Source organism: Aulonocara stuartgranti (genome assembly GCF_965226115.1).
Source record: "Aulonocara stuartgranti genome assembly, chromosome: 22".
In the NCBI taxonomy this organism is placed as follows: Eukaryota; Metazoa; Chordata; class Actinopteri; order Cichliformes; family Cichlidae; genus Aulonocara; species Aulonocara stuartgranti.
Window position 1 is genome coordinate 7,847,037 of NC_138957.1, and position 17,999 is coordinate 7,865,035.

The 17,999-nt window shown below is 37.4% G+C and overlaps 1 protein-coding gene across 4 annotated transcripts in view; it reads right to left on the bottom strand.

The window, feature by feature from the left end:
* ctdp1 (CTD (carboxy-terminal domain, RNA polymerase II, polypeptide A) phosphatase, subunit 1) overlaps positions 1–17,999 on the bottom strand; it is a 96,337-nt gene that overhangs the window by 25,507 nt on the left and 52,831 nt on the right. The window contains exon 13 of one of the 4 annotated variants that reach the window (XM_082520708.1): positions 8,575–9,093. The exons of the other annotated variants lie outside the window; for them this stretch is intronic. Coding sequence (XP_082376834.1) covers positions 9,090–9,093 — 4 coding nt within the window. The 3' untranslated portion in view covers positions 8,575–9,089. Of the gene's footprint in view, positions 1–8,574; positions 9,094–17,999 lie in introns of those variants that run through there. 4 annotated transcript variants of the gene reach the window in all.

Genomic DNA, 17,999 nt, shown 5'->3' on the forward strand with positions numbered 1-17,999 from the left:
ACTAAAGTAACTGTTAAAACTGTTTGAAAAGCTAAGCTATACAACAAGGAAAGATTGAGAATTTCCTTTTAGTTCTCAGTTTATTTGATATTGACAAAAGTTAGTCAGTTTTGTCTGTTCTTCTGTAAAACAAACTAAGACTTATTTTTAGAATTAATATTTTGTTTCTAAGTGGAATTGACAATTTAGTCTGTTTTGTTTGTTCTATTTTGAAACTTAAACGCTTTAGTGGCTGCCTTTTGTGTAGTTTGCAATATTTGCCTTTATTTATCTGAAAAAGTCTCATGTTCCCTTAAGTACATCTACCCTGTTGAACTTATTATGGGAAATAAATATTTAAATAAAAACAAGCTGCTGATTATTTCACATTTTACTTGTGAGCAACGGCACATTTAAATCTTACAAATATAGTTATTTGGCTTATATCGTGATAGATATCGTTATCGCCTGAAATGAAAAAAACATATCGTGATATGAAAAAATCTCATATCGCCCAGCTCTAAGTGGAAGGTTGTGGTTTAGCGTTGGGAAGGGTTTCCGTGTACATCACAAGTTAGGATGTAGCTTTCCAGCAGCTTTCCAATCTTTATTCTATTCACCTGGGTTTCAGTTATCTTGCTTTGTCCTTGGCTGATCTGGTTTATTCTTATAAAGCTGGGCCCCAATGGGTTTTGCCCCACTTTTCATCCTATGCCTCTTAGCTTCTCTGAGTTGTTTTGTTACAGACCCTCCTACACCCAGCTCCAGAGTCATTACATTTTCTCCTGTGTAAAATCTAGTAGGTGTAAATGTAGTAGCTGACTCATTATTTTCTTAATTAATTCAGGAAAATTTGGAAGAAAGTGAAAAATCCCCACAACACTTTTTTTTAAAGTAGTTAAAACCATCCTAAAAGTTTATCATGTAAGACATGGAAAAGCACCAAAGCCTGAGAAGGGGAGATGTGGAAACAAGACAGTTTGCAATTTACATAAACATTTACTTGAAAGTCTGTTAGAATGCTAAATACTTCTCACGGGTTACTGCATAGTCAACTATTTGATTCTTCTTTATCATTACTTCCTCATGATGCAATCATCAAGGACCTCGCTTCCTCATACTGGGAGAATTTGATACAGCCTTATGTGCTTTAATGAGAAAACGTCGGGCTCTGGCTGCTAATGCTACTGCTTACAACCAAGTTCAACAGAAGACACTTTGAAAACATGACACCTTTCCAGGCTCTCTGTCACAGAGCATGTTTGCTGTCAAATAATTTGAAGAACTACCTCTGTGTGCTCCTCATCACATTCTCTTGAAGTCGACTGAAAATGTCATATGATCAAAGAAAGATCTGAAGATTTCTGACGACTTTATCTCCGTTGCTTTCATAAAGGTGCGCTCCAGTGCAGCTTATGCTACAGCAGGTAAGACAAGAATCACTGAGGAACCTTCGCTTCATATTCTAAAGATTCAGTTGGGAACCTTCACAAGCAAAACTAACAATTCGACCAACCCCCAGGCTTTTGTCACAGATGGTTAAATAATTAGCATTAGTCATAACCATCAAGTAAAAGAAAATACAACTCTCTTTGGATTTGGATTGGATTAAACTAAATTAATATTCTATCCCTATAGGTCCTCTATAGACGTTTGGCTTATTTACTCAGAAATCCACAAATCCTCCAGAGGGAAACAAACTGCCTCCAAAAAACAGAACAAAAAAAAGAGCTCTGACGAGTTGGACTGTTAGATCTTTTGCCTCTCTTCCCCCTGTGGCTCTTTTGCATAAAGCATCACAGACTGGCTGGGTTGGCAGACGCGGGGATGCTGTAACCAGTTCACTGACGTCATTTCGGATGATTTCTGAAATAGAAGCTAAACTTTTTCCAAAGAGTTCTGGTACTAGATCGAGACAACCCTTTACAGCTTCACAAATGGGTTTCCTGGGTCCTGAATTGAAATAATCAGATGAGAAAACAACGTAATCAGCCGGGATAGTTTCCTCAGCCCGGGTCTAAAGCATCACCATGCTGGAGTTTTGCAGTCTGAATATCCAGAGCTGTCAGAGAACATACAAGGAAAACATTTTCCCCTGGAGGAAAATGTGCACTTTGTCAAAGAAAGAACAAAAAGTGATGACTACAAAGTGAAGCGGCCGTCTCTTGGAATGAGGAACATCTGAAAATAGTGCTGAGACTGGGGATTCTCCAGTTTTCCATGGGACTATGATTTGGCAAATAGTTAAAGGACTGGGGCCACAACAAAAGGCGTCATCATCAGGGAACACTAACAAACACATTCATCAGCCAGCTAGTGTTTCCTCCTTTAGTGCGCTTACATGCAATGTGTGAGAAAGCAATGACGTCTGCAGGAATCAGCATGATTTCCTTGATGCTCCTGACAAACAATTTTACTCTAATGAATCTTGGGTGCCAGGAACAACAGGCTCTAACTGCTGATGCTGGAAACAAACCCATCCCAAGAAATTTAGCAATGATACAAGCATGAGATGACAAATGAATGCTGGGAAGCAGAACTAGTGGGAGAGAATGATTATTCTATTTAGATACAGAACAGAAAAAAGCCTTTCACAGCATGGCTCCAATTCATCAAGGTGTGCTGCTTTACACAGCCGGTAATATATCCCGAGGCACACGTTTTACACCAGTTATAATGAAGTATGTAGTCCCTTTACCCAACTTTGAGAGCTGGAAGTATATTCAATCTGTATAGTAAATTTGCGTGACTTGCAGTATTTTCAGACACAGGCATTTATATATATGGCACTGCAGTTTTCTGCAAGTCTGTCAATGATGCCACTAAAGTGCTCAAATATATCCTGGGTTTCAGTGCTCACCACATTTAACGGCAAACTTTTACGACCCTTTAACAGCACTGAATGCAGTTTGACACTTTTATCAGTCATACTGGACAGAAACAAAGCAGACGGGTTGATGGATGAGTAACGCATGCATGTGCTTATCTGAAGTCTGCATAATGTGGTGAAGTTTAGCTACAATGTTTGCTCGAGGGATGTGCGCTGCCTGAAACTCAGCTTAACTTAAACAACATCCTTTGCTGAGTCTATGCTTTAGTTCCCTGTTTCACATTGATGTTTTAAATCTTTCAGTTTCATTGTATCACCAGAGAGACCCCCACAGCTGGAAGAAAATTTGCCGTATTGTGACATGCTTGATTAAACAAACAAACAAAAATCAGATTCTGATTCTTTAATAGCTTCAAAAGCTAGCAGAGGTGCTTTGTTTCCCTTTGAATATTGTGATATTTTCCAAATGGCTCTCATCATTATCTTTAAACACTCACTTGTTCCAAACAAAACCACTACATTGCTTATGAGGTGACTTTTATATTAAAACAAACATAAAAAACTGGTCTGAACAACTATGCTTTAAATATCAATTTGGATATTGTGCTAATACACTGTTAACTGATCAGGATGCACAACTGTACTGTGTGATAGTGCTGCTGAGGAACTGACAACAATACTATCTTACCTTACAAGCTACTGGACTCTGGAATGTAAACTTCTACACAGGTGCACTACATCTATAATCTATAGAGATTTACATCAACCATGACGTCTCTTAATGGGACTCAAAGACATTGACAGAGATTAACATCACATATACCTCTCAACTGAAGCATAACAAAACTAATCATTTTCAGCAACTGCACTTTGAGCTGAATTCTTAAGGCGGACCACTAAACTGACAGAACATATATTAAAAAAACAAAAAACAAGCTCCATTGGACCGATAAACAGATTGCTGCTTTATAAGAATAGACCAGATGGGCATTGATTCACTGTTTTTAACTGCTAACCTTCCTGGTGTCTATTGCTGAAAGGTAAAGCTAGAATTTTGTGCCTGAGGCCTGAAGAAGAATCAGCAAGGAGATGGAGCTACTAGATTACAAACCAAATTTTTAAATGTGGTAGCAATATTATCACATTCACACTTGTGCTGTTAATGTACAGTTTGAGAGTTGTTTTTTCTGCTGCTATATGAATCCATTATACTCTTGTAGAAAATGTATGTAAGGTCAAATCCAGAATTTGTAGGCATTGCTGTGTGTTGAATTAATGAACATCTTTCCAGAGCTATTACAGTATAAATTTGTATATACAGTCTATAACAACAAGGACACATCACTTGATGGAACAGTGTCGGATGGAACAGATGTATGACTTTTTAATCAATTCAGATTTCTATACGGGTAGTAGACACAAGTACAAGTAGTGCTGTGCAAATGTGCTGAGGATGCTATATATTAGGGCAGGGCAATATGGCCAAAAATATTTATCAGGATATATATTTGAAAATATAAATGAAACTTTATTAGTGCAAAAAACCCCATCAATGTATTTTCACTTAAACAAGCAGCTGTTTTTTATGTGCATTAAAGTTATATAAAAATGTAACAGTGCAAATGCAAATTCCTTGCTGACAGTTTAACCAGCAGGCATTTCCAGTGGAAACTGGCCGACATATCCTCAGCATAACCATGTATAATATCCACTAAACTTAAAAAGAGGTTATACACACACACAATACGGTAATATTATGTTTACAAACCAATTCTGGTTCATCTGTTTCTTTCGCCCTTCTCATTCTCCGTCGCCGCAATGCTTTTTCTGACATATGCTTATAAAAACAAAGGCAGTGGGCATGCGCGTTTTACCCATATTCTATCATGATATTTCATTTTCTTATCATTGCCTAACATTACACCAGTATTACCGTGAATGGTATGATATGGCCCAGTGTAGATCTGGCATTAAAGACTTCTAAGCAGTGTTTTTGGCTTACAACACATTTCTTTAATGACTGCTACTTTGTCTCCAGTGTCAGAAATACTTTATGCCTGTATGGCCTGCTATGAATACGTTATCTATGTTATCTTAAATAATGTACATAACATTACAAAAAAGCTTCTAGTGTTGATATTAAACTAAAATGTCAGATAATGAAACCTACTTCCAGACAGATTAGTGTCTATATGTTAGACATTTAATTTAAAAACATATAACAGTGCCTGAGAGAGCAGGCCAGGCCATAAGACGCTTCATGAATACTTGAGAATGCATAAGGAAATCCTTTAGGTTAAAAAATGATGTGTAGGCTTTATTCACCTGCAACAGCACAAAGTCAGCACAAAGATTACAGTAAGTAACACTGCACAAAAATCCGTTTCAGTTCTCCGAGGCACAATACATCCCATACTGTGCAGCATGCCCTTTACTTTAACATCAGCGGCCCATTTGATAAACCCATTTCAACAACGTGCCTCAGGTTTATTGCTGTGGCATCAGAATCATCCACTAAGAAAAGGGGGACATGCACCATTATGTGAAACATTTCCCAGGGTGCCTGCTGCTCGCAAACAACATATCACTTAACAGCAGCCGCCTCCCCACCCTCCACATGCAGTGCCACCACATTGCAATACTGAAATGTGGTCTCAGCAAAAACACTCGATATTAGCTTAATTCATTTTACAAAGCAGAAACTTACATGAGAATGAAATATTAATGTTTACGTGTACAGCAACGACCAAAGTGAAGAATATTCAAGCAGGGTAGCTGTCATGTCACCTGAATAATTAACTTGCTTACTTCAGCTGAGTTCAGTGAGTGAACTCTTACATAAGGATAATTATTTCACATGCAGAACTTATAAACTATCATTTAAATACTTCTGTTTGTAAACATTTATTAAATTATTGTGAAAGCTGTGAAAAATCCTAGAAGCATGTGGTCTGTGACTCAGCTATGAAAAAGGAAGATTGTACTGTCGCTGCTATATCTGACTAAATTAAATACCGATTTCTTCCCCACTGCTATCAGACTCCTGAACAGCTGACCTACCTCAACTGCAATTTACACATCAGGACACTTTGCACGCTAAGTTCATTTTGCACATTAAGCTCTTTTGTACATACATTTACATCGACATCATCATACCTCACTTGTCTTCACTTATTTATTTTTGTACTTATTTATCTTTCATTATTTTTATCCTTATTTTTTAAAATCTTTATTTATCTTAATATCTTGTCTTATTTTTATCCTTATTTATCTTGTTCCTTCAAACCTACCTAACTTGGGATTTGTGTATGAACAGCAAAGGAAGAATTTCATTGCACAGAGAATTGCTATTTCTTCTGCACACATGACAATAAACACTTTGAATCTCTTGAATGTTAGTATTAAGTTAGCTAACACTACAACATATGTGCCAATATTAAACCTTAATGCTAGTTACTGCCTGCAGTAACACACAACGAACACCTTTCATAAAGGATTGCAGTGACACAGTGTATAGTTACTAGTGACAACCAAAATTCCAGAGGAAGAGAAAACAAACAAGAGCAACTCGCTCTGCTGACACTGAAAAGGTTAGCTGGAAAAGCCTGAGTGTCCTTTTTTTAAAGTTGCTGTAATAATGGTCATGATAACTGTGTTGTGAAAATCTGATACTGTGGTTCTGTATTTTATTTAAGATTAAGGTTTTAAGCGTACATTATTAATATTTTAATCTCTGAACTGGAACTTCTGGTTAAGCTAACCTGACTGTATCAAACCTATATGAAAGCTAAGTTGTCAAGCTAGCTAAACAGTGAGTGTTGACTCTTCCGTTGATTATCAGTTTATTAATAGTGTTTGGAGATCGTGCTAATTATTATTATTTTTAACATTTCTTGTTTTTCTGCTGGAAGCATCAAAGGACTCAATTCAGCAAAAGTGAGGTAAGTGTAAGTAGCCAAAATTATTGACCTGATTTAGAGGTTTTTTGTAATAAATCGGCAAAAAAGCTTATGCAACATAGTTACACAAGTTCATATGAAACCTGTGAATTATGGTAATCCTCAGTAGAACTTGTATACAAAACTAGAGATCAATTGGTTTCTAATTTTATATTTTAAAGAATCACAATTTAGATAACAACAATTAAATAAGTTGGTAGAATTATTCTCTTACTCCCCCATATCTATAAGTTGTATCTCTGTCTGCAGGCAAACATGAATATCTGTTTAAAAAAAAAGAGCATAAAAACTCAAGAGACTTTTGGCATTTCCCAGCACTTTCAGCAGCTTACAAATCAAACAAAACACAAGGGGATTTGTGTCAAGCACAATCAAACTTTATTCGTGGTTTCCTAATTCAATACAGAAGAATTTGAGAAAATGTTTTACGTCAAATTAAAAATTCCTAAGGGGAATCTAGGTCATCACGGCAGCAGAAGATAATGAAGATGGAAATACTGCAAAAAAAAGCAAATTGCATGGAGCTGTCTTTGTAAGTAAAGAGAAAAAGACTTGCTTTATTATCAGTAGCCTTCAAAAAGACTTGTTTAACAGCCTAAAGGTAATTCTCAATAAAAGGCTGCTCTCAACATTGAGCTATTCACAGATTGAGATGAAACACTACTAGAGGATATCCCTGATGGCTTACCCTAAATCTTTCAACTTTAACTGAGGATAATGGTAAATAGCAAGGTGACGCCATGAGGCCCTCCGGATCATAAATCGTCCTAATTTAAGATTTAGTAGTGCATTCATTAAACACTGAAGTCACTCAGTTCAAAATGAGTAAGGCAGGATAGTCACAGTGAGAGAGAACAAAATGAGCTTGAACTTCTTGGTAGGTCCGGGGCATTTTGCAGCACTGAGTTTCATTCATGTTTAATCAGCTCTCAGACTGTAGCACCTCTTTGATATCACACAGTGGGCACAGTGAGAAGAAAGCCATGACTGCAGGCTCTACTGCACATCTATCCTTTGATTAATGAGAGGACACCATTTAATCACTCCTTTATCCTCAGGAAATTTCAAAAGACCAATCTTTAGACTCAGCTGAGGGACTCCTGTGTGTGGAGGGGTCATTGTCTTCCATTATCTACTTGGACATAGAATAGAATATTTCTTAGCACATTTTAATGAGTGTGTATGGGTGTGGGTATGCATGTTCCCTTTGAAATGATAGTTTAAGGCTCTTGTTCTCCATTGTTCCAAGACCGGAGTGGATATTGATGGGATTTAATTGACATTAATGTTATTGTCCATTTTGCTTGTAGGTCAGGTTATTTATTGATTACTTCACTGATTCCTGATTAACTTTATGTGGAAGCCATTGTGGAACCAAAAAAAATGTTTTATCACTTGAATTGGAGTGCATTGTAGAAAGAATCTGATGATTTAGAACACTCCCAACACAAATGTTAATAAAGCTGCAAAACCATAGAGGCCAGACAAACCTGATGAAGAGTGTAAGAAAAGTACTGCAATACATTAAATAGGAAGACTTGTAGCTAAAGGGAAGGCTCATTGAATAAAAAGCTGAATGCAATGGTAATTCTATAACCATGTATTTTATTTTCCAAGTACTACTGCTCTCTTCTGAAGATGCTTGTTAACCTAACAAGCAATTCTAAACTGGCGCTAGATATAGATCGAGTGTTGTTGTCTGTCTCTTTATACTGGCTCTTTGATGGATACTAAGATTTCATGCAAGACTGCAACACTTATTTCAGTTTAAAGGTCTTTTTATTTCTGTGTTAATAATCTTGTTTTTCGTGACCAGAACTTCATCGACGTTGCTTTACCTCACAGCCTGACATTCACAGTAAAATTCCTTCATACAATCTCAGTACAACCACCAGGTCAAGTTGTATAAGAAATGGACCCTTCACTTGTTTTCCCATCTTCTGTTAAAGGCTCAGCAGTTTATCAGCAAACCATGGGACAGCACTATATGGGTCATACATAAACAGATGGTGGGACATGATCTAATCTGGCCACAACGGGAAACAGCGGTTCAAAAAAAAAACAAAAAAAAAACATCCAACACAGAAGCTCCAAGAAGATGAAACACATTTCAAATTTCACACTTTGTAGTCCGACAACCCTGAATGGAAAGCTTTACAACTCATTTGCCTCGTCCATCATCTCTGTTCTGGCGATGTTATAATAACAGGCTCGCTCAAGCTGACAAGTTCCACGCTTTCATTTTTGTTAGGAAAACAAATACACTCCAGAGATATGTGGCGCAGGAAAACGGAGACATGGGCTGTCTGAATGAATGTGTATCACCTACAGAGACAGGAAATTAAAAGTGAGAAGTCCTGATAACAGCACACATGTCTGCAAAGTGAAGGGGTCTAATTGTGCTAAAAGATATGACAGACAAAGATGTGATGTAATTAGTTCAGCAGATGATGCTGGAATGAAAAAGCTAATGGTGACAGCTTGAAAGACATTAATCAATGGAGGCATTCGAAATTTGAAAAAGAAAAAAAAAAAACGTCCCTGACATGTCAAAGTATAGTTTGTTTCTGACATCTGACATCTATAATGTTGATGACTTCAGTCCAGCTCCATTAGCACTTTACTTAAATGGCATTTCGATTACCTGCCTCCAAGCTCTCACCTACATTTATTTTATTCAAAATGATACAGTGTGGAAGCTAATGGATTTTTTGGCCAATACAGGTGCAGGCAGAAGAATAAAATGTGACGCGTGGTTCTTCGTCCACAAATTCCCGAAGATAAACACAACTTTTCTTCACAGGTAAAAGTTATCCAGTAACAGAAATTTCCAAACACACAAAAAACTACAAATAGCTAGCTAAGCATAACTTCAATGGGAAAAAAATGAAAAAAATGTGAAAAAATGTAAAAAACAAAAAACAAACCAAAAAACCACAAGATGAATGAATGCACAAGAATGCACAAACTACCAGACTTCAAAGAAGTAGGAATGACTCAGCCTCCCAGTCTCCAGCTGTCTATGTCGACAATGGAGTACAACCTAAGCTTAAAGATAATAAAACTTGTACTGTCAGCATTAATGTCATTAAAGTGATGTTAGTGAGCTAACGGCGCTAACGTGGTGCATCCCCATCCACGGGGCAATCCGTGGTAACTTGTTAATGGAGATTTGCCGCATTAATGCAGTTATGGCGTTAACGTCATTTTAACGAGATTAACGCTGACAGCACTAAATAAAACTGAAAAATATTTTAAAGCTAGGATGTTGCATCTTGGGTTGATATTTTCAGTTTAGCTACTGGTTTCCTTGCATATTTTGCTGTGGAAGTACTGCGTTTTGTTGGAAGTTGTTGAAGTAGCTCCCTTTTACATGCTGATGTGTTCACTGAGACGATTGTATGATCCATTTTGGGTGCATTTCCATGTTTTAAGCATGAAATTAGCTTACTAGTTACTTTGACGAGGTTTAAGCATTAAAAGCTCGCTGGTCAGTCATCTCCATGTGTTCTGTCCTTGGTCTTTCTCCCATTGCTCATCTTCTTAGCTTGGCCTGGATTTACTGAAGGGCTCCTAAATGTGGATTCCATTTATGTAAAATCATACTAAGTCTTCACCACAATTACATATTTTAACTGTAGGCAACACTAACTAACTGTCAGAGAGGCTGACAGATGCTTACGGCACATCAGTTGACCAATCTAGTATTTGCTAAAGCTTCACAATGACATGTTTTTGTTTTTTTGGTTTGTTTGTATAAAAGTCAACCCGACACACTGTTATGTTGATCGCTCTGGGCGAGTGTTTGTTGAAGCACCACACATATGGCTTTCATGGTTTGCCAACCTGTTCACCAACTCTCCGGTTGGTCTTCTGCACATGCTCCTGCTCACTCTGGTCTCCGGCTTGACTATATAAAAAGGAAAACCTCGTTAGGAAGATCATCACCACCTGTCCCTGCAGCCTCCCTGGCACCGCCCCCTTGAGCTCACTGCATCACTCCTCCCCTGCGGCTGAGCCAGGGACCACACCTCCACCACAGTTCGGATTTCTAAATAATATTTATTGGGTGTTTATAATTCATGTAAGCATTATCAGTTACAATTACCATCAATCTGCATTTTGTTATTATTCAATTCAGAACTGCCCAGACCAGACACAGTGACATTCCACCAGAATCCCTTTGATCTCTGATCTTCTTTATGACATCAGCACACTAAAACCTTTAAAGAGGGGAAAGGTTCTCATTCTTGTCAGTCTTTCAAAGATAGTGGAAGAATTCACTAGGCAGGAAAACACTTAAACTACTCGAAACTTCAGTTTCTGACACAGTTGACCGTATTTATAAAAAATCTTTTAGTTAGTACAGAGATTTAGCATCAACTTCAATTTGAAATATGAGTCTGTCAAATCCTGTTGTATGCAACCTGAGAGCCGAGAACGAAAAACTTAAACAGCAAATCAAAGAGCTGAAAAATGAGAATAAAACTCTCAAACAACAAAACTCTACCATACGTGACCTTAAAGTCGAGAACGCCGACCTTAAGGAGCAAAAAACAGAGCTCATAAATGAGAACAAAATTCTCCAAAAAAACATTGAAGTTCTCTTCAAACAAAGTGGGTTCTCTAAAAACAAGAGGAAAAGAGACCTGCAACTAGAGAATGAAAAAATTCACATCAGAATTCAAGAGCTGGAATATTTGAATAAAGTTCTACAGGATGCACAAAGCTCCAATAGCAAAGAAATTCAGCAACACAAAGAGGTGATGCAGGAAATGCAGGATGAAATCAGAGAGCTGCAAAGCAAAAAGGCAGGCTATGTTATAAAAGTGAAAGGCATGGAAAAGGACAACCAGTCTTTAAGAAAGAAAAATGATGTGATGATAAAACGCATGTGTGAGCTGAAAAGGGACTTTGAAAAGGAAAAAGATGACATGCAACAGGAAATACAGGCTGTTAAAACTGAGCTCCATCAGGCAAACACAGCCTTTAAAGAGTTAGAAGAGAGTGAAGAAAGAAAAAGGATCATGAATGAGGAAAGCAAAACAATGGACAGTGCACAGCTCAGACAGACCCTGGAACTCCAATGCTTTGCACATGAAATTGACATATTGAGGCATAACGAACTTCTTGAACCGGACCTCCAGGAGCTTTCCAAAAGGAGTGGTGATTCTCAAAAAGAACTGAAACCACACGATGAGGGTGTGAAAGGAGAATCACGGATCTTCAAAGCCACTGAGAAAGACTCTGAACATGATTTTAACGTGATCAACAGAGAAAAGGAGTTGTTGTGCCATGAATTTGAGGCACTGGAATGAGAGCTTGAAGAGGTCAAGAAAAGTCTGTGTGATTTACAGAAAGCCATGAAAACAGAAGACATGGCGTTGCAAACCCAAGCTCAGACTCCCAAAGTTTCACAGGAAGAACATAACAATCTGATAAACAACTACGATGTCCAAGTTGACATACTCAAACAACAAAATAAGGCCTTAGAAAATAAGGTTAGTGACCTTACCAAGAAGATGTGGAATGGACGGGAAGCGATGAGACAAATGGAAAAGAACTTTCAAGAACAAAGGAAGCTACTCGAAATTCTCTGAGGAGAATTCGAGGAAATTTAGCACAACTACGACTTTGGCCCTCCCTATTAAACCTGGTTAACGCAGGTTCAATAGGGAGGGGTGGGGGGTATAACTTAGACAATGGAAATTCATTTGATTTAATTGGCCCAAAATGAGTGACTGCACCCAGACACTCAGTAGCAAACAAAATTACAGAGATTCAAGAGAGAAAACTGTTTCTGCATAGACTCCTATAGTACTGCAAGTCATATCACTTGGTGTCCTGCATAGAGTGCAGGTTTAAGGTATTTACGTATCTTTCAGAATTAGAAGCTATGCTGCGTCAGGGGTTATAACAGCTGTGCCCCCCCCAACCGGTCGAGGCAGATGGCCGCCCCTCACTGAGCCTGGTTCTGCCGAAAGTTTCTTCCTGTTAAAAGGGAGTTTTTCTTTCCCACCGTCACCAAGTCTAAGGAGCTTGGAAGGAAAAGCGCCTGGACTTCTTTAACTTAAAGAAGTCCAGGCGCTTTTCTTTCCAAGCTCCTTAGACTACTATGGCCTTGATGACTGAGAACCTTCACAGACACTGTCATCAAGGGTTTGCTCACAGGGGATCATCTGATTGTTGGGGGGTTTTCTCTCTTATATTGTATGGTCTTTACCTTACAATATAAACAGCCGTGAAGCGGCTATTTTTGCGATCCGGTGCTTTAGAAATACATCTTAGCTGAACTGAACTCCATAACATCTGGACTGAAATGCCTACACACAACGGTAGGCATTTCAATCAAGAGCTCTGTCCAAAACGTTCAATGACAAGCATCAGCACCAGGATTGTTTTTTAGCTCACCAACAGTTCATGTTCCATACCCAGCTTTTATTGTAACTGCAGCTTTGTAAGACTGGGTTGGGAGATGTTCTTGTGGTGAGCTTTTATTCACATAATTGGTTTCTTTAATAGTGAAATAAAATAAATTTGTATAACTGGAAACAGCGTTCTCATGTGTGATTATCACATTGTATTCTTTAAACCATGTAACAGAATATATAATATATATAATTTACTCATAGTAATATTAATATCTAATGTGATTGAGTTTCCTCATCTCTACTTATGTGCTGATGTGTTCACTGAGGCCATTGTATGGTCCATTTTGGCTGCATTTCCATGTTTTAAACATGAAATTTGCTTATTTAAAGGGTGTCTCATGTATCTCTTATGCAGAAATATGTGTTGCCTAGCTGGACAAATGTAGCACAGGTCTACTATTATTGGCCTAATGTATTTTAACAATCATTTCAGCATCCAGATAATCTCTCTCATGCTCCCTTAGATGAATTTAGCCTGGTTGTCATGAAATAGGCATTTGAAACAATAACTACCAGTATCTTTGAATGTGTGTGATTTCACTAATCCTGCATATTTTTTGCAAGACAACTGGGTGTTTTTATGTAAAGAATGATCTGAGAACACTGAGGCTAATGAAGTAACAAGAGAAACATAGTAAGTAGTCTTTCAGTTTGCATGAGTGTTCCTCTCAGCTACAAATGAGCAAGAAGTAATAAATATCACATTAAAATGTAAAAGTAAGTCTTCAATGGATTATCATGACATAAATATGTCTGTAGTTAAACAGGTTATTCTGAATATTGCTAGGCCCTTAACATATATCTGTAATTTATCATTTCAGTCCGGTTGTTTTCCAAAAAAAATGAAAATTGCGAAAGTAATACCACTATATAAAAGTAATGACAAACACAGTTTTACCAATTATAGGCCTATTTCTCTACTGCCTCAATTCTCAAAAATTCTAGAAAAACTTTTTAATTCAAGATTAGAAAAATTCCTTGAAAAACATCAAATAATAAATGTTGGTCAGTATGGTTTCAGAACGCAAAGAACCACTTCAATGGCGATAATTGAGGCAGTAGAAGAAATTACTGATACACTGGATAAAAATAAATATGCAGTTGGTATTTTTGTTGACCTCAAAAAGGCCTTCGACACAATCAATCACTCAATTTTACTGGATAAATTGGAAAGATATGGTATTCGAGGGAAAGCTGGTAACTGGTTAAAAAGTTACCTAACAGGTTGGGAACAATATGTTAGCATAGGGCATTACCATTCAGAGAAACTTGGTATTACATGTGGTGTTCCCCAAGGGTCAGTGTTGGGACCAAAACTTTTCAATGTATACATAAATGATATTTTTGATGTTTCTCAAGTACTTAAACTCATACTGTTCGCAGATGACACCAACATATTTTTCAGTAGCGATGATTATACTGATCTTGTAATGACTGTAAACAGGGAGCTAAAATTAATAAAAAAATGGATGGACATAAATAAATTATCATTAAATATAAATAAAACTAAAGCAATGTTTTTTGGTAATTTAAAATATAATATAGAATTACCAATTATCATTGAAGGTGTACCAATTGATAATGTGAGTGAAAACAAATTTTTGGGAGTTATAATTGATAACAAAATTTCATGGAAACCCCACGTCAGACACATAAAAACCAAAATTTCCAGAAGCCTCGCAGTTTTGAACAAAGTGAAACAATTCCTTGATAAAGATGCACTTCGTACTCTGTACTGTACCCTGGTTCTTCCATATCTTACATATTGTGTGGAAGTGTGGGGAAATACATATAAAAATACAACTAATCCATTAGTCACAGTACAGAAACGAGCACTGCGTATTATTCACAAGGCTGGTTATCTAGATCATACTCACAAATTCTTTCTTCAGGCAAAGTTACTTAAATTCCAGGATCTGGTTAATTACAATACATCCATAATTTTGTATAAAGCTTTTACTAAACTTTTACCGGCAAATTTACAAACTAGATTTGAAATTCGAGAAAAGGTTTATAATGTGAGAGGCTTTGGAGAATTCAAATTACCCAGAACTCGAACAACCCGTAAAGGCTTTTGTGTGTCTGTATGTGGTGTGAAAATCTGGAACAGTCTGAGTTTACAATTGAAACAATGCAAAAATATTCATAGATTTAAATTTCTCTACAAACAGTTGGTCTGGTCACAGTATACTCAATGATGGGTTTTAGTGTGCTCTGTAATGTCTGTCCTCTTACCATTGCTGGTATGGATTCCAAAATAAAAAATAAAAAATAAAGTGTGCGTATGTATGTACATATATGTACTTGTGTGTGTAGATGTATATGTATGTATATGTATGTGTGTCTGTTACTTGTAGTTATTACTGCCTGTTACCTGTGGTAATGCAATTTATAATTTATATATTCTGTATTCAGTTATGAAGGCTCTAATTGTTGGTTGCGAGCTGCCGCTTAGATGCTTGTATCTGCCCGGGGCTGTTGATGGGTCTGTATGCAATGATGGGCGTAGCTGCGGGAAGTTTATTGTTTTTTTTTGTTGATGAGTGAGTATAGGGGTGGGATTTAATAAGTTTTCTTCGTCCCACTCCTTTTTCAGGCAAGTTTTGTTTTTTGTTTTGTGTATTTTATGTTCAATATAGGTATTTGTTGTGCCTGAAAATGAATAAATAAATGAATGAATGAATGAATGAGTAATTTTGATTATTGTTCATTTTCATTTACCATGTCAACATGTTTTAGAGCAACGTTTTCTGATTTTGAGCTCTTTTAGGTGTAAGTCATCGTCAGTGATTACCCTAATCTGCTCACACAGATATGTAGAGCCAAATACTGTCAATAAGGCCTCTGCAATGTTCTGAAGACAGTTAAACTTGTCAGGTAGTGATGTCCAGCAGGTGAAAATGCAAGCTCCATGAACACGCACAGCTGTGGATTCCAGCTGTTTCGATGTTGCATTAACTGGCATTAACTCAGCCAGTTAATGCGAGACAAATCCAGCTGCTCATTAAAGATTTCTGGTTTGATCAGAAAATACAACATTGATCCATACACCTGAAAGTCCCAAAAATGCATTGTGTCTCGAGTCTACAGATGTATCCGTGTATCTCCGTGGTGCTGATGCTGTGCTGAGCGAAAAGCTCCTGAAGCTTTTGAAGTGTCGGAATGTGGAAAGCTAACAGCGTCCCTCTCACCAGTAGGCTAAGTTATTTTTAGCCAATTACAAGATGAATCTGGTACTTGGGGTTGTTAGTTAAGATACCGTCATTAAGAAGAAGCACAACAAATGTGTCTATGCGGGCTGATTTGCGATGTGCACCACTGGCGCGGCCATTTATTTTTTGATGCACCTTCTCAGATTAATTCACTGTGTGTCGTGCCCAGGGCTGGACCGGGACAAAAAAACAGCCCGGCTTGACTAAAGACCGGCCCACCAGGTATTAAAGCCATAAAGCCTTTGAATGAAAACAAACGCTGTTGTGACAGTGATGTACAGTGATGACTGAAAACTGGAACGTATGTTACTGAGCTGCTGACATTACAACGTTGCTTACAGATTGCAATTCAAAGCTTCAGTTTTATTCAGCTGTTGACCTTTTGAGACATGTTGCCATTCACGTCCCTTCGTTTTTTGTTTTTTTTTTTCATTTTTAATTCAATTCACACCAATGCCAATTTGTCCTTATAAAAAGTAGAAGGAAAAAGAAAAAATCCTCACACATTTATTCTAAAATGAAAGGATGAAAATCACAGGAAGAGAAGCAAATTGGTTGAAAAGGGTTATTTTGAGGTAAGGAAAGGGTCATTTCAGATGTAATTATCTCTAGGCAGAGTGTGAAAAATTGTCTGAATATGGTCTTTGGTCTGGTCAGGTAATATCAGAATGTACATAAAGATGGGCTTATCAGAGAAAAGACAGTACCCCATGGATTCTGTTCACTCTTAAGTATTTATTGTATAATAAATTAAATGTTAATGTTAATCTTGGTAGTAAAATCGCAGCTGTAGTTGGAAGCAAGTCCCTGAGCTATTTGTCACTTGGCACCAATACTTTCACACAATAATCCTTAACTGGAAACCTCTATTTATGGTTTGGCTACAGTCCCAAACTCTGCAGTCTCCCGAGAGCTTCCTAATACACTGAAAAGAGTCATGATGGGAAAGTACTTTTTACACTGAACAGGAGGTAAAGCTGATGCATAAATTATAGAATTATCTGAGTGATGACTGGTCCCTGCTGTACAGTTTGTTTGTACAGCATCAGTCAGCCCTATATGTGTCTCATCAGCCCACTTAAACCTGCAGGGCTTTCTGAAGCCTCCTCTAACATGTTTTACTGTAACAGAGGAAATCTTTTATGTTGACAGGAAAGGAGTTCAGTGTTTCCTGCATGTTTACCGTAGATGAAGCAGAGAGAAAGTGTGTCAAACAGCTTACAGGATTAGAGCTGTCACAGATAATGAGTCTGTACTATAATTACTATATTACAGGATAGGAGTTACTGTATATTTGAACTAGGCCGGTAACATGAACAGCATATGAGGGTATGAAGATAAAAGGCAGTAGGGTTTGTTTGTTTTTTTATTTCAGGAAGCTATTACCAGGAGAAGCTCTGTAATTTGACCACTGGACAACACTCACCGACAAAAAGAACATTTAAAAATCAAAACGACTTGTTCTTTTCAAGTGTTACATTTGGCCAAAGATGCTGTGGAAGCTTAAAAGTGCTTTCTAGAACTTAAATGTTTTTAATAATGCTGAACAGCCCATCCATCCATCCACTTATCCGCTTTGGACTATGGG